The sequence below is a fragment of the Pelodiscus sinensis genome, unplaced genomic scaffold, assembly GCF_049634645.1.
Source record: "Pelodiscus sinensis isolate JC-2024 unplaced genomic scaffold, ASM4963464v1 ctg182, whole genome shotgun sequence".
NCBI classification, from domain to species: Eukaryota; Metazoa; Chordata; order Testudines; family Trionychidae; genus Pelodiscus; species Pelodiscus sinensis.
The window spans coordinates 58,277-79,553 of NW_027465826.1; the positions used below are offsets into that span (position 1 = coordinate 58,277).

Consider the following 21,277-nt stretch of genomic DNA (forward strand, 5'->3'; position numbering starts at 1 on the left):
CATCCCCCCGGATCAGCCCCCTCCAGGTCAACCCCCCCAAGGCCTCTCGTCCCCCCCAGGTCAGCCCCCGTCCCCCCAAGATCCCCCTATCCTCCTTGGGTCACTCCGCCAAGGGCCCCTCATCTCCCCCAGGCCAGCCCCCCCAAGACCCCCCATCTCCCTGGGTCAGCCCAGCGGCCCCCCCTCGCCCTGTATCTCCCCCATGGGCCCCTCTAGCCCAGCGTCCTGCCTCATCCCTCGCCACGGGCCCAGCACTGACCCCGCTTGCCCCCCCCAGGGCCAGCGCTGGCACATGGGCAGCGAGCCCTTCGGCCGCTCCTGGCAGCCGGGCGACGTGGTCGGCTGCATGATCGACCTGAGCGAGAACCACGTCATGTTCACGCTCAACGGGGAGATGCTCATCAGCGACTCGGGCTCCGAGCTGGCCTTCAAGGACATCGAGATCGGCGAGGGTGAGGGGCGGCGCCAGGGCGCGGGGGCGGGGGCTGGAGCCAGGACCCCTGGGCTGTGTTCCTGGGTTGGGTACTGACACGTCTGATGTCCCCTCTCTCAATCTGGGTAGCATGGCGTCCCTACGTCGGGCAGGCAGGGCTGAGGTGCCCAGGGGGGGCGCCAGGCCAAGTTGACTTGGGGGGGGGCACCAGGCTGAGATGACCGGGGGGGGGGGGGTGCCAGGCCAAGATGACTGGGGAGGGGACGCCGGGCCGGGAGGGTCCAGGCCGGGGGAGCCAGGCTGAGGGGGCCGGGAGGAGCCGGGGGGGGCCGAGCCGGGGGAACTGGGGGGGGCCGAGCCGGGGGGGGCCGGGAGGGGCCAGGCTGGGGGAGCCGGGGGGGTGCCGGGCCGGGGGAGCCGGGGGGGGGGTGCCGGGCCGGGGGGGGGTGCCGAGCCGGGGGGGGCCGGGCCGGGGGAGCCGGGAGGGGCCAAGCCGGGGGGGGTGCCGGGCCGGGGGAGCCGGGGGGCCGAGCCGAGGGGGCCGGGAGGGGCCGGGCCGGGGGAGCCGGGGGGGGGGCCGAGCCGAGGGGGCCGGGAGGGGCCAGGTCGGGGGAGCCGGGGGGGGCCGAGCCGGAGGATACCGGTCAGGCTGACCCTGCGGCCCTGCCCCCCTGCAGGCTTCCTGCCCGTGTGCAGCCTGGGCCTGGGGCAGGTGGGGCGGCTGAACCTGGGCCAGGACGTGAGCAGCCTGCGCTTCTTCCCCATCTGCGGCCTGCAGGAGGGCTTCGAGCCCTTCGCCATCAACATGAAGCGCGACGTCAGCCTGTGGTTCAGCAAGAGCCTGCCCCAGTTCGGGCCCCTGCCGCCCGAGCACCCCCACTACGAGGTGAGGGGCGCCGGCTCCCCAGCCCGAGGGGGGGCTGTGGGCCGAGGGGGAGCCACTGGGGCTGCAGTCTGCAGCACGTGGGGAGGGGCCGGGGGTCCCGGGGAGGTCGGGGGCCCGTGGGGAAGGGCCGGGGGGTCCCGGGAGGTCGGGGGCCCGTGGGGAGGGGCCGGGGGGCCCCGGGGAGGTCGGGGGCCCGTGGGGAGGGGCCGGGGGCCCGTGGGGAGGGGCCGGGGGTCCCGGGGAGGTCGGGGGCCCGTGGGGAGGGGCCGGGGGTCCCGGGGAGGTCGGGGGCCCGTGGGGAAGGGCCGGGGGGGCCCCGGGGAGGTCGGGGGCCCGTGGGGAGGGGCCGGGGGTCCCGGGGAGGTTGGGGGCCCGTGGGGAGGGGCCAGGGGCCCATGGGGAGGGGCCGGGGGTCCCGGGGACGTCGGGGGCCCGTGGGGAGGGGCCGGGGGTCCCGGGGAGGTCGGGGGCCCATGGGGAGAGGCCGGGGGTTCCGGGGGGGGTCGGGGGCCCGTGGGGAGGGGCCGGGGGTTCCGGGGGGGTCGGGGGCCCGTGGGGAGGGGCCGGGGGTTCCGGGGGGGTCGGGGGCCCGTGGGGAGGGGCCGGGGGTCCCGGGGAGGTTGGGGGCCCGTGGGGAGGGGCCGGGGTACCCGGGGGGGTCGGGGGTCCCGGGGAGGTCGGGGGCCCGTGGGGAGGGGCCGGGGGGTCCCGGGGAGGTCGGGCCCCTCCCAGCCCGCCCACTGACCCTGCCCCCCGCAGGTGTCCCGCGTGGACGGCACGGTGGACAGCCCGCCCTGCCTGCGCCTGGCGCACCGCACCTTCGGCTCCCAGCACGCGGCGAGCGAGCTGCTCTTCCTGCGGCTCAGCCTGCCCGTGCAGTTCCACGAGAGCTTCCGGTGCCCGGCGGGCGCCACGCCCCTCACCCGCGCCCTCACCATCCCCGAGGAGGAGGTGCAGGACCTGGACCCGGACTCGGAGTTCGAGCTGCTGCGCCGCTCGGCCGGGCGCGCGGAGGCCGAGGAGGCCGAGAAGGAGAAGCCGGGGGGGCCCCCGCCCGCCCCCAAGGAGCCCCCCCGGGCCGAGAACGAGAAGGATGCCACGTCGGAGAAGAGCAAGATCAAGAGGGGGTGAGGGGCTCCGGGGCCCGGGCAGGGCCCTTCCCTCCGGCCCCCCGGCTGGGCCCGCTGCAGGGCGGGGCGCTCACCCCACCCCCTTTCTCCCCCCAGCTTCCTGTTCAAGGCGAGGAAGGCCGCGCTCATGGCCCCGCCCCCCGCGGTGCCCTCGATGCCGCGCCTGGAGGAGGACGTGGTGCCCGACGACCGCGACGACCCCGAGATCATCATGAACACCACCACGGTGGGGGTGGGGCCGGCGGGGGCAGGGTGGTGGGGTGGGGGTGGAGTGGAGTGAGTGCGGGGGGGGCGGGTGGTCTGGAGGGCGGGGCAGGAGGCTCCAGGGGGCGGGGGTGGGGCAGGGCAGAGGCAGGTGGCCCTGGGGGGTGAAGCAGGAGGTTCCGGGGGGCAGGGCAGAGCAGGGGTGGGTCGGGACGGGGCAGGAGGCTCCGGAGGGTGGGGCAGGGCCGAGGCGGGGGGCTCCGGGGGGCGGGGCAGGGCAGAGGTGTCAGCAGGGGACCCTGGGGGGCGAGGCGGGGAGTTCTGGGGGGCGGGGCAGAGCGGATGCAGTGCAGGGCGGGGCAGGAGGCTCTGGGGGACGGGGTGGGGCAGGGCCGAGGTGGGGGGCCCTGGGAGGGCGGGGTGGGGCAGGACCGAGGCGGGGGGCTCTGGGGGGCGAGGCGGGGAGTTCCGGGGGGCGGGGCGGGGCAGGAGGCTCCGGGGGGGCGCACGCTCCCGGCTCCAGCTGACAGCCCCGCCCCCCCAGTACTACCACTCGGTGCGGATCTTCGCGGGCCAGGAGCCCACCTGCGTCTGGGTGGGCTGGGTCACCCCCGACTTCCACCAGCACGACGTGGCCTTCGACCTGAGCAAAGTGCGCAGCGTCACCGTCACCATGGGCGACGCCCACGGCCACGTCCACGACAGGTGAGGGGCTGCGGGGGAGCCCCTGGGGCTGTGGGTGCTAAGGGGCATTGTGGGGCACCCTGCGGACGGTGGGAGACGGGGGGGCACAGGGCCACGGCCCAGGCTGAAGGCAGGAGTGGCCCTGAGGCTGTGGGGCAGTTGGGGGCAAGAGCTCCGGAGGGCCCAGGTGGGGAGGGGCCCGGGGCAGAGGTCGGGAGGTGGCCTGGGAGTGGGATGGGTGGCTGGGCAGGGGCCCGGGGAGGGGTTCGGGGGGTTCAGTCACCCAGGCCCTCCCCCCTGCGGCAGCATCAAGCGCAGCAGCTGCTACCTGGTGTGGGGCGGGGACTTCGTGGCCAGCGCGCAGCAGACCCGTGTCAGCACCGTGGACCTGGTGGTGGGCTGCCTGGTGGACCTGGCCACCGGGCTCATGACCTTCACGGCCAACGGCAAGGAGGTCAACACCTTCTACCAGGTGAGCCGCGGGGCGTGGCCAGAGGGGATGGGTGTGGCCAGAGGGGATGGGTGTGGCCCGAGGGACGTGGCCGGAGGGACGGGTGTGGCCAGAGGGGGTGGGTGTGGCCATGGGGGCGTGGCGGGAGGGATGGGTGTGGCAAGAGGGGCGTGGCTGCAGGGATGGGTGTGACCAGAGGGGCGTGGCCGGGGATGGGTGTGGCCAGAGGGGTGGGTGTGGCCAGAGGGGCGTGAGGGGAGGGATGGGTGTGGCCAGATGGGTGTGGCCGGAGGGGATGGGTGTGGCCAGAGGGGTGTGGTCAGAGGGGATGGGTATGGCCACAGGGGCATGGCGGGAGGGATGGGTGTGGCCGGAGGGGATGGGTGTGGCCAGAGGGCCGTGGCCAGAGGGATGGGTGTGGCCATAGGGGCGTGGCCGGAGGGATGGGTGTGGCCATAGGGGCGTGGCCGGAGGGATGGGCGTGGCCAGAGGGGCGTGGCGGGGGGATGGGTGTGGCCGGAGGGGATGGGTGTGGCCATAGGGCGTGGCGGGGGATGGGTGTGGCCGGAGGGGATGGGTGAGGCCAGAGGGGCGTGGCCAGAGGGGATGGGTGTGGCCGGAGGGATGGGTGTGGCAAGAGGGGCGTGGCGGGGGGGACGGGCGTGGCCAGAGGGGATGGGTATGGCCAGAGGGGCGTGGCCGGAGGGATGGGTGTGGCCGGAGGGGCGTGACCGGAGGGATGGGTGTGGCCGGAGGGATGGGCGTGGCCGGAGGGGCGTGGCCGGAGGGACAGGGGTGGCCGGAGGGACAGGGGTGGCCGGAGGGATGGGTGTGGCCGGGAGATGGGTGTGGCCAGAGGGATGGGTGTGGCCGGAGGGGCGTGGCCGGAGGGATGGGTGAGGCCGGAGGGGCGTGGCCGGAGGGACGGGGGTGGCCGGAGGGGATGGGTGTGGCCGGAGGGGCGTGGCCGGAGGGATGGGCGTGGCCGGAGGGACGGGGGTGGCCGGAGGGGATGGGTGTGACCAGAGGGGCGTGGCCGGAGGGATGGGTGTGGCCGGAGGGGCGTGGCCGGAGGGATGGGCGTGGCCGGAGGGACGGGGGTGGCCGGAGGGGATGGGTGTGGCCGGAGGGATGGGCGTGGCGGGGGAGGGGTGTGGCCGGAGGGGATGGGTGTGGCCGGAGGGGCGTGGCCGGAGGGATGGGCGTGGTCGGAGGGGCGGGGCCCAGGAGCTGCCGCCCGGCCGGGTCTCACTCGCTGTCCTTCGGGCCAGGTGGAGCCAAACACCAAGCTCTTCCCGGCCGTCTTCGTGCTGCCGACCAGCCAGAACGTCATCCAGTTTGAGCTGGGCAAGATGAAGGTAGGGACGGGCCTGAGGTCCGTGGCTCCTCCCTCCTGCCCCCCGGCCCGGCCCGGGCCTGAGGTCCGTGGCTCCTCCCTCCTGCCCCCCGGCCCACCCGGGCAGGTCGTGCCAGCCAAGGAGGGCGGGGCCGGGTGGGCAGTGGGGTCTAGTGGTGAGACGGGGGGGCCGGGAGACCGGACTCGCGGGTCCTCCCCCGGCTCAGCGGCCGCCTCTCTCCCTCCCCCCCAGAACATCATGCCCCTCTCGGCCGCCCTGTTCCACAGCGAGCGGAGGAACCCGGAGCCGCAGTGCCCGCCGCGCCTCCTCATCCAGATGCTGACGCCGGTGACCTGGAGCCGCGTGCCCAACGAATTCCTGGAGGTGGAGACGGGCCGGGTCAGCGACCGGCACGGCTGGATGGTGGAGTGCAGCTCCCCGCTGGTCATGATGGCCTTGCACATCCCCGAGGAGAGCCGGTGAGCGCCGGGCAGCGCCCTCGTCTCCCTCTCCTGCCTGAGCCCACTCGCCCCGGAGCCCGGCAGCTGTAGTAGGCTGTTAACCCAGTGGCTGGTCCACACGCAGTGGGTGTCCCGCAGGGGCCAGGCCCTCGGGAGCCATTGCGGTCTAAGGCAGGGGATGCCGCCCCCGTCTACCAGGAGTGTGCTGGGTGGCTGCCGTGACCCACCCCAGAGGTGGCTGCATCTCAGCGGTGGAGGAAGCGGTAAACTGAGATACTGAGGGGGAGGGGAAATTACATTCTCCAAGGACTGGTCTTTGCCTCGCCGTCTGGTCCTGGAATAGGAGCCAGGTGCCCTGGCTGCCAGCCCCCCTGCTCTAACCACTAAACCCCACTCCCCTCCCGAGCCAGGGAGACAACCCAGGACTCTGGTTTCCAGCCTCCCCCTCCTGCCTCCACAGCTCTCACCACCAGGCTCCACTCCCCTCTCAGTCAGGGCCAGAACCCAGTAGTCCTGGCTGGCAGCGCCCGTGTCATGGGGCGTGGGGGAGCCCCCAGCCCTGCCCCCCACCCGCAGCCGGAGGGGACTCTCAGGCGGCAGGTAGAGGAGAAGGGCTGCTGGGGCACAGACTTGTGACAGGAGCCAGGAGCAGCCACCCCAGCCTGGGGGGGGCCCAGAGCCCCTGCCCCTGCCCCCCAGGCCAGCGAGGGTCCTTCCCCCCCTGCCACGGGTCCTGCCCCCCAGGCCAGCGAGGGTCCTTCCCCCCCCGCCATGGGTCCTGGCCCCCAGCCGCCCTGCCCGGCTTTGTGCTGCCCCCGGCCTCAGGGATGGAGCCGCCTTCCCCAGCCGGCCCCCGGCCGCTGCACGCACGGTGCTGCAGTGCCCGGGGAACACGAACGAACACGCGCACACAGAGATAGTCACACGCGCACACACGCCCACACAGAGCTAGTCACACGCGCACACACGCCCACACGCCCACACAGAGATAGTCACACGCACGCACACGCACACACGCTCACACAGAGATAGTCACACGCACACACACGCCCACACGCGCACACAGAGATAGTCACACACACACACACGCCCACACAGAGATAGTCACACGCGCACACACGCCCACACAGAGATAGTCACACGCACACACACGCCCACACAGAGATAGTCACACGCACACACACGCCCACACGTGCACACAGAGATAGTCACACACACACACACGCCCACACAGAGATAGTCACACGCACACACACGCCCACACAGAGATAGTCACACGCACACACACGCCCACACGCGCACACAGAGATAGTCACACACACACACGCCCACACAGAGATAGTCACACGCACACACACGCCCACACGCGCACACAGAGATAGTCACACACACACACACGCCCACACAGAGATAGTCACACGCGCACACACGCCCACACGCGCACACAGAGATAGTCACACACACACACACGCCCACACAGAGATAGTCACACGCACGCACACGCCCACACGCCCACACAGAGATAGTCACACGCACACACACGCCCACACAGAGATAGTCACACGCACACACACGCCTACACGCGCACACAGAGATAGTCACACGCACACACAGGGATAGTCACACGCACACACACGCACACACTCTCACACAGAGATAGTCTCACACACACACACACAGATAGTCACATACACACACACAGAGATAGTCACACACACACAGTCACACACACACACACAGATAGTCACACACACAATCACACACACACACACACAGAGATAGTCACACACACACACGCGCACACAGAGATAGTCACACGCACACACACGCCCACACGCGCACAGAGATAGTCACACACACACACGCGCACACAGAGATAGGCACACGCACACACACGCCCACACGCGCACACAGAGATAGTCACACACGCACACACACGCCCACACGCGCACACAGAGATAGTCACACACACACACACACACGCCCACACGCGCACACAGAGATAGTCACACACACGCGCGCGCACACAGAGATAGTCACACACACACGCGCGCACACAGAGATAGTCACACGCACACACACGCCCACACGCGCACACAGAGATAGTCACACACACACGCCCACACGCGCACACAGAGATAGTCACACACACACAGTCACATGTGCGCGTGCACACAGAGATAGTCACACACACGCCCACACGCTCACACAGAGATAGTCACACACACGCCCACACGCTCACACAGAGATAGTCACACACACACGCGCGCGCACACAGAGATAGTCACACACACACGCCCACACGCACACACAGAGATAGTCACACACACACACACGCCCACACGCGCGCACAGAGAGTCACACACACAGTCACACACACACAGATAGTCACACACACACACACACAGTCACACACACACACAGAGATAGTCACACACACACAGTCACACACACACACACACAGAGATAGTCACACACACACACGCCCACATGCACACGCGCACACACAGAGTCACTCCAGACCAGCACAGGACAATGGGAATCACACACACACACAGACACACACAGTCACACACACACAGTCACACACACAGACACACACACACACACACACAGGCACTCCAGACCAGCACAGGACAGTGGGAATCACACACACACACCCACACACACACCCACACACACACACACACAGTCACTCCAGACCAGCACAGCACAGCACAGCGGGAACCACACAACAAAGCCACCAGCGGATGCAACGCCAGGGTGAACACGGGCCCGCGGGCGAGCACAAAACCCCCACGACGTCACAGCCTGCTCCAACCACCAGGCCCCACTGCCCCGGCAGGGCCAGAACCCGGGCGTCCCGGCTGGCTCTAACCAGCAGGCCCCGCTCCCCGCCCGGCAGGTGCATGGACGTCCTGGAGCTGTCGGAGCGGCAGGCCTTGCTGACGTTCCACCACCACACGCTGCAGCTGTACTGCTCCGTGTGCGCCCTGGGCAACAACCGGGTGGCCCACGCCCTGTGCAGCCACGTGGACGAGTCCCAGCTGCTCTACGCCCTGGAGAGCCCCCACCTGCCCGGGCCGCTGCGCGCCGGCTACTACGACCTGCTCATGGCCATGCACCTGGACTCGGCCAAGCGGGCCCGGCTCACCATGAGCAGCGAGTTCATCGTGCCCATGACGGAGGCCACCAAGAGCATCCGCCTGTTCCCCCCGGGCAGCCAGGCGCCCGGCCTGCCCGGCGTGGGCATGAGCACCTGCCTGCGGCCCCCCCTGCACTTCGCCCCGCCCTGCGCCCTCAGCCTCAGCCCCGCGCACCACCAGCTCAGCCCGGCGCTGCCGCTGGAGGCGCTGAAGCGCAAGGCGCTGGCCATGCTGACGGAGGCGGTGCAGGACGGGGGCCAGCACAGCCGGGACCCGGTGGGCGGGAGCGTGGAGTTCCACTTCGTGCCCGTGCTCAAGCTGGTCTGCACCCTGCTGGTCATGGGCGTCCTCGGGGACGCGGAGACGCGCCACGTGCTGCGCCTCATCGAGCCGGCGGTGTTCGGCGAGGGGGGCCGGGGCGAGGCGCCGGAGCCGGAGGGGGCCGAGGCCGGCGAGCAGGAGGAGGGGCTGGAGGAGGGGCTGCTGCAGATGAAGCTGCCAGAGTCGGTCAAGCTGCAGGTGAGAGACCCGCGGCGCGGAATCCCTGCCCCCCTTCTCCCCGTGGGGCGGAATCCCTGCCCCCCTTCTCCCCGTGGGGCGGAATCCCTGCCCCCCTTCTCCCCGTGGGGCCGAATCCCTGCCCCCCTTCTCCCCGTGGGGCGGAATCCCTGCCCCCCTTCTCCCTGCAGGGCGGAATCCCTGCCCCCCTTCTCCCCTCCCTGCCCCCCTTCTCCCCGCGGGGCGGAATCCCTGCCCCCCTTCTCCCCGCGGGGCGGAATCCCTGCCCCCCTTCTCCCCGCGGGGCGGAATCCCTGCCCCCCTTCTCCCCGCGGGGCGGAATCCCTGCCCCCCTTCTCCCCGCGGGGCGGAATCCCTGCCCCCCTTCTCCCCGCGGGGTGGAATCCCTGCCCCCCTTCTCCCCGTGGGGCGGAATCCCTGCCCCCCTTCTCCCCGCGGGGCGGAATCCCTGCCCCCCTTCTCCCCGTGGGGCGGAATCCCTGCCCCCCTTCTCCCCGCGGGGCGGAATACCTGCCCCCCTTCTCCCCGTGGGGCCGAATCCCTGCCCCCCTTCTCCCCGTGGGGCGGAATCCCTGCCCCCATCTCCCCGTGGGGCGGAATCCCTGCCCCCCTTCTCCCCGCGGGGCCGAATCCCTGCCCCCATCTCCCCGTGGGGCGGAATCCCTGCCCCCCTTCTCCCCGCAGGGCGGAATCCCTGCCCCCATCTCCCCGTGGGGCGGAATCCCTGCCCCCCTTCTCCCCGCGGGGCGGAATCCCTGCCCCCATCTCCCCGCGGAGCGGAATCCCTGCCCCCATCTCCCCGTGGGGCGGAATCCCTGCCCCCCTTCTCCCCGCAGGGCGGAATCCCTGCCCCCCTTCTCCCCGTGGGGCCGAATCCCTGCCCCCCTTCTCCCCGCAGGGTGGAATCCCTGCCCCCCTTCTCCCCGCGGGGCCGAATCCCTGCCCCCATCTCCCCGTGGGGCGGAATCCCTGCCCCCCTTCTCCCCGTGGGGCGGAATCCCTGCCCCCGTCTCCCCGTGGGGTGGAATCCCTGCCCCCCTTCTCCCCGTGGGGCGGAATCCCTGCCCCCGTCTCCCCGTGGGGTGGAATCCCTGCCCCCCTTCTCCCCGCGGGGCGGAATCCCTGCCCCCCTTCTCCCCGTGGGGCGGAATCCCTGCCCCCGTCTCCCCGTGGGGTGGAATCCCTGCCCCCCTTCTCCCCGTGGGGCGGAATCCCTGCCCCCGTCTCCCCGTGGGGTGGAATCCCTGCCCCCCTTCTCCCCGCGGGGCGGAATCCCTGCCCCCCTTCTCCCCGCGGGGCGGAATCCCTGCCCCCCAGGTCTGCCCACCCCCCTCTCCAATTGCCCCGGAGCCTGGCACTGAGGGGCCGCTCCCCGCAGATGTGCCACCTGCTGCAGTACTTCTGTGACCGGGAGCTGCAGCACCGGGTGGAGGCGATCATCGCCTTCTCCGAGCGCTACATGGAGCGGCTGCAGAGCAACCAGCGCCAGCGCTACGGCCTCCTCATGCAGGCCTTCACCATGTCGGCCGCCGAGACCGCCCGGCGCACCCGCGAGTTCCGCTCGCCCCCCCAGGAGCAGGTACCCGCCCCTCGCTGGCTCCGGCCCCGCCCCTCCCTGTCCACCCTGGCTCCGGCACCGCCCCGCCCCTCCCTGCCCACGCTGGCTCCGGCACCGCCCCGCCCCTCCCTGCCCACCCTGGCTCCGGCACCCGCCCTGCCCCTCCCTGCCCACCCTGGCTCCGGCACCCGCCCCGCCCCTCCCTGCCCACGCTGGCTCCAGCACCCGCCCCTCGCTGGCTCCGGCACCCGCCCCTCGCTGGCTCCGGCCCCGCCCCTCCCTGTCCACCCTGGCTCCGGCACCGCCCCGCCCCTCCCTGCCCACGCTGGCTCCGGCACCGCCCCGCCCCTCCCTGCCCACCCTGGCTCCGGCACCCGCCCTGCCCCTCCCTGCCCACCCTGGCTCCGGCACCCGCCCCTCCCCTCCCCTCCCTGCCCACGCTGGCTCTGGCACCCGCCCCTCCCCCTCCCTGCCCACCCTGGCTCCGGCACCCGCCCCTCCCTGCCCACCCTGGCTCGGGCACTGCCCTGCCCATACCTGCCCGCCCTGGCTCCAACACTGGCCCCGGCTCCAACACCCGCCCTGCGCATCCCTGGCCACCCTAACTCCAGCATCCGCCCCACCCCTCCCTGCCCACCCTGGCTCCGGCTCCGGCACCCGCCCCTCCCTACCCATCCTGGCTCCGGCACCCACCCCTCCTTGCCCACCCTGGCTCCGGCACCCGCCCCTTCCTGCCCACCCTGGCTCGGGCACTTCCCCGCCCATCCCTGCCCGCCCCGGCTCCAACACCCGCCCCGGCTCCAACACCCGCCCCGCCCATCCCTGGCCACCCTGGCTCTGGCACCCGCCCCTCCCCTCCCCTCCTCTCCCGCCCAGCACTCTCCTCAGGGACACAAGATCCCTGGCTCCGGGGTGGTGCCAGCCCCTGAATGGCTCCAGGATGTCTGGGCCAGGGCAGGGGGTGCTGTGGAGCAGGGCGAGGGAGGAGAGGACGGGGCCTGCTGCTGCCTCCCACAGTCCCCTGCAGCTTCCAGGGATCTGCTACCCCCCTCACCCCCCCTGCCCCCCCAGATCAACATGCTGCTGCACTTCAAGAACGGGGCGGACGAGGAGGAGTGCCCGGTGTCCGAGGAGATCCGCGCCGAGCTGCTGGACTTCCACACGGATCTGCTGAGCCACTGCGGTGAGGGGCCCCGCCCGCCAGCCCCCTGCCCTGGGACCCTCCTGCAGCCCCCTGCCCGGGCCTGTCCGACTGGGCGCCCCCCCCCAGCACCCGGGGCCCGTGACACCCCTCCCCCCCAGCACCCGGGGCCCGTGACACCCCCCCCCAGCACCCGGGGCCCGTGACACCCCCCCCCCCCAGCACCCGGGGCCCGTGTGTTGCCGCAGTGGGGGGTGTTGCTACAGTCGGTGCTTGCGGTAGGGGTGCGCTTCCTTCAGTCCCCTGCGCTCTGGGGGGGGGGCCGGGCGTGGTTAGGGACGAGGGGCGGGCGGGGCGACCCCAGGCGGGGGGGAGGCTGACGGCTCCGGGTCCCTGCGCTCGGGGGGGGGGGCCGGGCGTGGTTAGGGACGAGGGGCGGGCGGGGCGACCCCAGGCGGGGGGGGAAGGGGGGAGGCTGACGGCTCCGGGTCCCTGCGCTCTGGGGGGGGGGCGGGCGTGGTTAGGGACGAGGGGCGGGCGGGGCGACCCCAGGCGGGGGGGAGGTTGCTGGCTCCGGGTCCCTGCGCTCTGGGGGGGGGGGGCGGGCGTGGTTAGGGACGAGGGGCGGGCGGGGCGACCCCAGGCGGGGGGGGAGGGGGGGAGGCTGACGGCTCCGGGTCCCTGCGCTCTGGGGGGGCGGGCGTGGTTAGGGACGAGGGGCGGGCGGGGCGACCCCAGGCGGGGGGGAGGGGAGGAGGCTGACGGCTCCGGGTCCCTGCGCTCTGGGGGGGGGCGGGTGTGGTTAGGGACGAGGGGCGGGCGGGGCGACCCCAGGCGGGGGGGAGGGGAGGAGGCTGACGGCTCCGGGTCCCTGCGCTCTGGGGGGGGGCGGGCGTGGTTAGGGACGAGGGGCGGGCGGGGCGACCCCAGGCGGGGGGGAAGGGGGGAGGCTGACGGCTCCGGGTCCCTGCGCTCTGGGGGGGGCCGGGCGTGGTTAGGGACGAGGGGCGGGCGGGGCGACCCCAGGCGGGGGGGAAGGGGGGAGGCTGACGGCTCCGGGTCCCTGCGCTCTGGGGGGGGCTGGGCGTGGTTAGGGACGAGGGGCGGGCGGGGCGACCCCAGGCGGGGGGGAAGGGGGGAGGCTGACGGCTCCGGGTCCCTGCGCTCTGGGGGGGGGCCGGGCGTGGTTAGGGACGAGGGGCGGGCGGGGCGACCCCAGGCGGGGGGGAGGTTGCTGGCTCCGGGTCCCTGCGCTCTGGGGGGGGGGGCGGGCGTGGTTAGGGACGAGGGGCGGGCGGGGCGACCCCAGGCGGGGGGGAGGTTGCTGGCTCCGGGTCCCTGCGCTCTGGGGGGGGGGCGGGCGTGGTTAGGGACGAGGGGCGGGCGGGGCGACCCCAGGCGGGGGGGAGGGGGGGAGGCTGACGGCTCCGGGTCCCTGCGCTCTGGGGGGGCGGGCGTGGTTAGGGACGAGGGGCGGGCGGGGCGACCCCAGGCGGGGGGGAGGGGAGGAGGCTGACGGCTCCGGGTCCCTGCGCTCTGGGGGGGGGCGGGCGTGGTTAGGGACGAGGGGCGGGCGGGGCGACCCCAGGCGGGGGGGAGGGGAGGAGGCTGACGGCTCCGGGTCCCTGCGCTCTGGGGGGGGGCGGGCGTGGTTAGGGACGAGGGGCGGGCGGGGCGACCCCAGGCGGGGGGGAGGGGAGGAGGCTGACGGCTCCGGGTCCCTGCGCTCTGGGGGGGGGCGGGCGTGGTTAGGGACGAGGGGCGGACGGGGCGATCCCGGGTGGGGGGGAGGTTGCTGGCTCCGGGTCCCGCGCTGCCCGTCACACCCGCGCTCCCCCAGGCATCGAGGCGGAGGCGGGGCAGGAGGCGGAGGCCGAGGAGGCGTCGCTGCGGCGCCGTCTGGCCGCGCTGGTGCAGAAGGTGCTGAGTCTGCGCAGGAAGGAGCAGGCGGAGGAGTCGCCCCCGGAGGAGGAGCCGGCGCCCAGTGAGCGGGGGGGGACCCGGCCCTGCTCTGCCCTCGCGCGGGGTCCTGCTCGGGGGGGGGCCTCGTCTTCGGCCCCCCAGAGCGGAGAGATCCTGAGCCAGGGCCCCGAGGTGCCGTCTTGGGCTCCAGGCCCCAGGGGCCATTTGCCTCTGAGCCCCGACCCCCAGCCGCCTGGAGCCCCCCAGCCCTGTGCCCTCCCTGGTGCCTCCCTGCCCCCCAGCCGCCTGGAGCCCCCCAGCCCTGTGCCCTCCCTGGTGCCTCCCTGCCCCCCAGCCGCCTGGAGCCCCCCCGCCCTGTGCCCCCCCTGGTGCCCCCCAGCCGCCTGGATCCTCCCCCGCCCTGTGCCCCCCCTGGTGCCCCCCAGCCGCCTGGAGCCCCCCCACCCTGTGCCCCCCCTGGTGCCCCCCAGCCGCCTGGAGCCCCCCAGCCCTGTGCCCCCCCTGGTGCCCCCCCAGCCGCCTGGAGCCCCCCAGCCCTGTGCCCTCCTTGGTGCCCCCCCAGCCGCCTGGAGCCCCCCCGCCCTGTGCCCCCCCTGGTGCCCCCCCAGCCGCCTGGAGCCCCCCAGCCCTGCACCCCCCCTGGTGCCCCCCCAGCCGCCTGGAGCCCCCCTGCCCTGTGCCCCCCCCTGATGCCCCCATAGCTGCCTGGAGCCCCCCTGCTCTGTGCCCTCCCTGGTACCCCCTGCCCCCCAGCCGCCTGGAACCCCTCAGCCCTGTGCCCTCCCTGCCCCCCAGCCGCAGCTCAGAGCTTCGAGTACAAGGGTGACACACCTGCAATCAGCATGTGAACCAGCAAATCGTAACCTGCCCATGGACACCTTGCATGTGACCCCGCCCTCCTGCCCCCCCCCCGTGGCCTGGCCCCGCCCTCCTGCCCCCCCCCCGTGGCCTGGCCCCGCCCTGCTGCCCCCTCCCCCTGTGGCCTGGCCCCGCCCCTCCTCCCCCCCCGTGGCCTGGCCCCGCCCTCCTGCCCCCCCCCCCGTGGCCTGGCCCCGCCCTGCTGCCCCCTCCCCCTGTGGCCTGGCCCCGCCCTGCTGCCCCCCTCCCCCCATGGCCTGGCCACGCCCCTCCCCCCCCCCCGTGGCCTGGCCCCGCCCTGCTGCCCCCCTCCCCCCATGGCCTGGCCACGCCCCTCCCCCCCCCGTGGCCTGGCCCCGCCCTGCTGCCCCCCTCCCCCCATGGCCTGGCCACGCCCCTCCCCCCCCCGTGGCCTGGCCCCGCCCTGCTGCCCCCCTCCCCCCATGGCCTGGCCATGCCCCTCCCCCCCCCCCCGTGGCCTGGCCCCGCCCTCTCCCGCCGCCCCCGTGCCTGACTCGGACTCCCCGCGCCAGGCTCGCTGCAGGAGCTGGTCTCGCACACCGTGGTGCACTGGGCGCAGGAGTCCTTCATCCAGAGCCCGGCGCTGGTGCGCATCATGTTCAGCCTGCTGCACCGGCAGTACGACGCCATCGGGGAGCTGCTGCGCGCCCTGCCCCGCGCCTACACCATCAACGCCGTGTCCGTGGGCGACGCCATGGGCCTGCTGGAGAGCCTGGGGCAGATCCGCTCCCTGCTCATCGTGCAGATGGGCCCCGAGGAGGAGACCCTCATGATCCAGAGCATCGGGTACCTGCCCCGCCCCCGCCCCGGGGCCCCTCTATCGCCTCGGCCCCGCCCCCGCCCTGCGGTCCCTCTATTGCCTGGGCTCTGGGGTCCCCCCATTGCCCTGCCCCCGCCGTGGGGTCCCTGTATCGCCTGGGCCCCGCCCCGGGGCCCCCCATCGCCTGGGCCCCGCCCCCGCCCTGGGATCCCCCCGTCGCCTGGGCCCTGCCCCCGCCCTGGGGTCCCCCCATTTCCTGGGCCCCCGAGGCCTGGGGTCTCCACGCACTCTACCCTGCTCATGCCCTGCCCCCCTCCCCTTGGCTTGTGGGGATCCACCCCTGGACGTGGGCCCCCGGCCCCTCTCCCTGCTCTGCATCCCCCCAACCGGGCTCCCTGGCGGGAGGCCAGCAGGCCACACGACTCAGCATTGAGTGTCCAGCCCCCCGGCCACCACGTCCCCCTCCCTCCGCAGGAACATCATGAACAACAAAGTCTTCTACCAGCACCCCAACCTCATGCGGGCGCTGGGCATGCACGAGACGGTCATGGAGGTGATGGTCAACGTGCTGGGCGGGGGCGAGTCCAAGGTGAGTGCGGGGGGCCGGCGGGAGGGGCCGTGGGGTGTGGGGGGCCAGCGTGCGGGGTGCCTGGGCCAGGGCGGGAGGGGCCGTGGGGTGCGGGGGGCCAGCGTGCGGGGGGCCTGGGCCATGGCGGGAGGGGCCGTGGGGTGCGGGGGGCCAGCGTGCGGGGGGCCTGGGCCGGGGCGGGAGGGGCCGTGGGGTGTGGGGGGCCAGCGTGCGGGGGGCCTGGGCCGGGGCGGGAGGGGCCGTGGGGTGCGGGGGGCCAGCGTGCGGGGGGCCTGGGCCGTGGCGGGAGGGGCCGTGGGGTGCGGGGGCCAGCGTGCGGGGGGCCTGGGCCGGGGCGGGAGGGGCCGTGGGGTGCGGGGGGGCCAGCGTGCGGGGGGCCTGGGCCGGGGCGGGAGGGGCCGTGGGGTGCGGGGGGGCCAGCGTGCGGGGTGCCTGGGCCGGGGCGGGAGGGGCCGTGGGGTGCGGGGGGCCAGCGTGCGGGGTGCCTGGGCCGGGGCGGGAGGGGCCGTGGGGTGCGGGGGCCAGCGTGCGGGGTGCCTGGGCTGGGGTGGGAGGGGCCGTGGGGTGCGGGGGGCCAGCGTGCGGGGTGCCTGGGCCGGGGCGGGAGGGGCCGTGGGGTGCGGGGGGGCCAGCGTGCGGGGGGCCTGGGCCGGGGCGGGAGGGGCCGTGGGGTGATGGCTCTGTCCGGGCGCGCTGGTCGTCCCTGGGCCGGCTGGTCTGAGCGATGGGCTGGTGTCGATCCCAGTGAGCTCTGCTGGGGGGGGCCGCTCGGAACCGACCCCCCGTCGCTCTGGAGAGGGCCGGTGGGCACCCCCAGGGCAGGCCCCGAAAGGCAATGTGTTCGTGGATCTCATTGGGTCTGTCTACACTACCCCGCTAGTAGGGGGTAATGTAGGCATACCGAACGTGCTAATGAAGCCCGGGATTTGAATTTCCCGGGCTTCATTTGCATAAACTGGGCACCGCCATTTTTAAATCCCTGCTCGTTCGAACCCCGTGCAGCGCGGCTACACACGGCACGGGCTAGATAGTTGGAACGAGGAAGCCATTCCGCACTATCTACGCCTCGGCTACACACGGCACGGGCTAGATAGTTGGAACGAGGAAGCCATTCCGCACTATCTACGCCTCGGCTACGCGCGGCACGGGCTAGATAGTTGGAACGAGGAAGCCATTCCGCACTATCTACGCCTCGGCTACGCGCGGCACGGGCTAGATAGTTGGAACTAGGAAGCCATTCCGCACTATCTACGCCTCGGCTACGCGCGGCACGGGCTAGATAGTTGGAACGAGGAAGCCATTCCGCACTATCTACGCCTCGGCTACGCGCGGCACGGGCTAGATAGTTGGAACTAGGAAGCCATTCCGCACTATCTACGCCTCGGCTACGCGCGGCACGGGCTAGATAGTTGGAACTAGGAAGCCATTCCGCACTATCTACGCCTCGGCTACGCGCGGCACGGGCTAGATAGTTGGAACTAGGAAGCCATTCCGCACTATCTACGCCTCGGCTACGCGCGGCACGGGCTAGATAGTTGGAACTAGGAAGCCATTCCGCACTATCTACGCCTCGGCTACGCGCGGCACGGGCTAGATAGTTGGAACTAGGAAGCCATTCCGCACTATCTACGCCTCGGCTACGCGCGGCACGGGCTAGATAGTTGGAACTAGGAAGCCATTCCGCACTATCTACTCCTCGGCTACGCGCGGCACGGGCTAGATAGTTGGAACTAGGAAGCCATTCCGCACTATCTACGCCTCGGCTACGCGCGGCACGGGCTAGATAGTTGGAACTAGGAAGCCATTCCGCACTATCTACGCCTCGGCTACGCGCGGCACGGGCTAGATAGTTGGAACTAGGAAGCCATTCCGCACTATCTACTCCTCGGCTACGCGCGGCACGGGCTAGATAGTTGGAACTAGGAAGCCATTCCGCACTATCTACGCCTCGGCTACGCGCGGCACGGGCTAGATAGTTGGAACGAGGAAGCCATTCCGCACTATCTACGCCTCGGCTACGCGCGGCACGGGCTAGATAGTTGGAACTAGGAAGCCATTCCGCACTATCTACGCCTCGGCTACGCGCGGCACGGGCTAGATAGTTGGAACTAGGAAGCCATTCCGCACTATCTACGCCTCGGCTACGCGCGGCACGGGCTAGATAGTTGGAACTAGGAAGCCATTCCGCACTATCTACGCCTCGGCTACGCGCGGCACGGGGTTCGAACAAGCCGGCATTTCAAAATGGCGGTGCCCAGTTTATGCAATTGAAGCCCGGGAAATTCAAATCCTGGGCTTCATTTGCACGTTTGGTATGCATACATTACCCCCTAGTGCGCACTAGCTGGGTAGTGTAGACAGACCCATCCAGGTTTGGGGGGAGGCCTCCAACGCCCAGGACCTCTGCACTAGGCACAGGACTGTGGCCGTCTATGGCAGGAGAGCTGCCAGCCTGGCCACCAAAGGCCACATGCGAACCCAGGAGCAGGTTTGCATGAAAATCAAGTTGGTCCAGTGAGACCCCCGACCCTGAGCCCTGAGCTTAGAACATAAGAACGGCCAGACTGGGTCAGACCAAAGGTCCATCTAGCCCAGTAGCCTCTCTGCCGACAGCGGCCAACCCTAGGGACCCTGGAGGGGATGGACCGAAGACAATGACCAAGCCATTTGTCTGGTGCTATCCCTCTCCCGCCTTCCACAAACAGAGGCCAGGGACACCATTCCTACCCCCTGGCTAATAGCACTCCATGGACCCAACCTCCATGAATGTATCTAACTTCTCTTTAAACCCTGTTCTAGTCCTAGCCTTCACAGCCTCCTGCAGCAAGGAGTTCCACAGGTTGACTGTGCGCTGTGTGAAGAACTTTCTTTTATTAGTTTTAAACCTGCTCCCCATTAATTTCATTTGGTGTCCTCTAGTTCTTCTATTTAGGGAACTAATAAATAACTTTTCTGTATCAGCCCTCCCCACACTACTCATGATTTTATAGACCTCTATCATATCCCCCCTCAGTCTCCTCTTTTCTAAGCTGAAAAGTCCCAGTCTCTTTAGCCTCTCCTCATATGGGACCCGTTCCAAACCCCTGATCATTGTAGTTGCCCTTTTCTGAACCCTTTCTGAGGCCAAAATCTTTTCTGGGGTGAGGAGACCACGTCTGTACACAGTACTGAAGATATGGCGTCCCATAGTTTGATACTTCCCCACCTCCTCCTTCCCCTGGCTTCCCCTTCCAGCTCCCTCCTCCCTTGTTTCCCCCTCCCCTCTCCCACCTCCTTTTCCCAGTCTCCCCAGAGGTTAATCCCCCCCCAGTTTTGTTAAATAAAGAGAGTTTCTATTTTTGAACACACGTGTCCTTTATTTTGTACATCAGGAAGGGGGGCCAGGGAAGGGTAAGTGGAAGGAGGTGAGGGAGGGATGGGGCTCGAGCCCCCGATGGGGAGGACTGGGGTGGCTCTGCGGGCTCCTGGGGGTGGAAGCTCTCCTGCAGGGCCTCCTGGATCCTGACGCCCCCCGACTGACCCCCCCGGATGGCAGCCTGCGGCAAGTGCAGCCGGGCTGATGGCCGAGCGCTGTGACGTGCCGAGTGCGGGCGCTCAGGGCACTCCGAGCCAGGACTGCTTTGCTGTCCCTCAGCGAGGCAGAAAGCAAGCGGGGAGCCCTGAGAACGGTCTGTCCGGGGTGGGGGTCGGCTAGCCTGAGGCAGCAGCCCCACACTCTGTCCTAAGCGGCTCCCTGCCGGCCCTAGCCCCGGCTCGCTGGCAGGTCTCGACGCGCTCGCTGGAATGCGCTAACCGCGTCGGCGCTGTCGTGTGGACGTACCCGGGGCGCGGGCTCTCGTACCCCTGTGCAGGTTGCAGGGTGACGCCGAGAGGAGGCTGCTGCAGGCTCGGGGGGGGGGGGGGAGCGAGACCCGGCCCCTCCAACACCCTGTGCCCCCCCAGGAGATTCGCTTCCCCAAGATGGTCACCAACTGCTGCCGCTTCCTGTGCTACTTCTGCCGCATCAGCCGCCAGAACCAACGCTCCATGTTCGACCACCTGAGCTACCTGCTGGAGAACAGCAGCATCGGGCTGGGTGAGCGGGGCGGCGTGACACGCGCGTGCAAACACCTCGCACGCTGCCCCGCCCCGGGCACTAACCCCCTTCTCCCCTAGGCATGCGGGGATCCACCCCCCTGGACGTGGCCGCCGCCTCCGTCATCGACAACAACGAGCTGGCCCTGGCGCTGCAGGAGCAGGACCTGGAGAAGGTGGGGGGCGGGGGGCAGGGCGGGGGAGGGGCAGGCTGGCGGGGGGGGGGGATGTTTGGAGCCAGATCCGCCGCTGGGGTAGGTGGGCATCGGTCCCCCCGCTCCTGGCCCCTCCCGGAGCCCCATGGTCTGCGTGCTCTGCCCCCAGGTGGTGACGTACCTGGCCGGCTGTGGCCTGCAGAGCTGCCCCATGCTGCTGTCCAAGGGGTACCCCGACATCGGCTGGAACCCCTGCGGGGGCGAGCGCTACCTGGACTTCCTGCGCTTCGCCGTCTTCGTCAACGGTGAGCCGGGGGGGCTGGGAGGGGCACCCCAGGGCGACTGGCTCAGAGCCAGCCCCTGCCCCAGCCTGGGGGTCCTGCTCTATAGGGCACCAGGCCAGCCACACTGAGCACATCTGCTCCCCACACTGGCCATAAGAAGTCACCCCCACCTCCCTCAGACACCCCAGTGCTCCCTGTGCCCCCCCAGCCCCCCTCACACAGGGGAGAGGTTATAACCCATCCCCCCACCTCCCTCACACACCCCAGTGCTCCCTGTGCCCCCCCAGCCTCCCTTACACGGGAGAGGTTATAACCCAGGTCAGTGCAGAGCGTGTTGTGGTGCACAGACCCCCCAGCGGGGGAAGGAGGCAGGTGGGAGCAGGTGCTGGAGCAGGCGGGGAAGCAAGCAGGGGAGCAGGCCCAGAGCAGGAGCCGGAGCAGGGTGGGAGCAGGTGGGGAGCAGACAGGGAAGCAAGCGGGGAGCAGGCTGGAGCAGGCGGGGAAGCGAGCAGGGAGCAGGCGGGGAAGCGAGCGGGGAGCAGGCGGGGAATCGAGCGGGGGAGCAGGCCGGAGCAGGCGGGGAAGCGAGCGGGGAGCAGGCGGGGAAGCGAGCGGGGAGCAGGCCGGAGCAGGCGGGGAAGCGAGCGGGGAGCAGGCGGGGAA

General features: G+C 71.5%; 1 protein-coding gene across 1 annotated transcript in view; it reads left to right on the top strand.

The window, feature by feature from the left end:
- RYR1 (ryanodine receptor 1) overlaps nt 1-21,277 on the top strand; it is a gene marked incomplete at its 3' end in the record, with an annotated part of 133,229 nt that overhangs the window by 38,492 nt on the left and 73,460 nt on the right. The window contains 17 exon segments of the mRNA XM_075914612.1: nt 278-452; nt 1,111-1,319; nt 2,079-2,446; nt 2,546-2,675; nt 3,198-3,358; nt 3,644-3,809; nt 5,060-5,146; nt 5,378-5,604; nt 8,492-9,251; nt 10,630-10,830; nt 11,881-11,992; nt 13,791-13,934; nt 15,265-15,538; nt 15,987-16,101; nt 20,044-20,176; nt 20,257-20,351; nt 20,500-20,635. Coding sequence (XP_075770727.1) covers nt 278-452; nt 1,111-1,319; nt 2,079-2,446; nt 2,546-2,675; nt 3,198-3,358; nt 3,644-3,809; nt 5,060-5,146; nt 5,378-5,604; nt 8,492-9,251; nt 10,630-10,830; nt 11,881-11,992; nt 13,791-13,934; nt 15,265-15,538; nt 15,987-16,101; nt 20,044-20,176; nt 20,257-20,351; nt 20,500-20,635 — 3,493 coding nt within the window.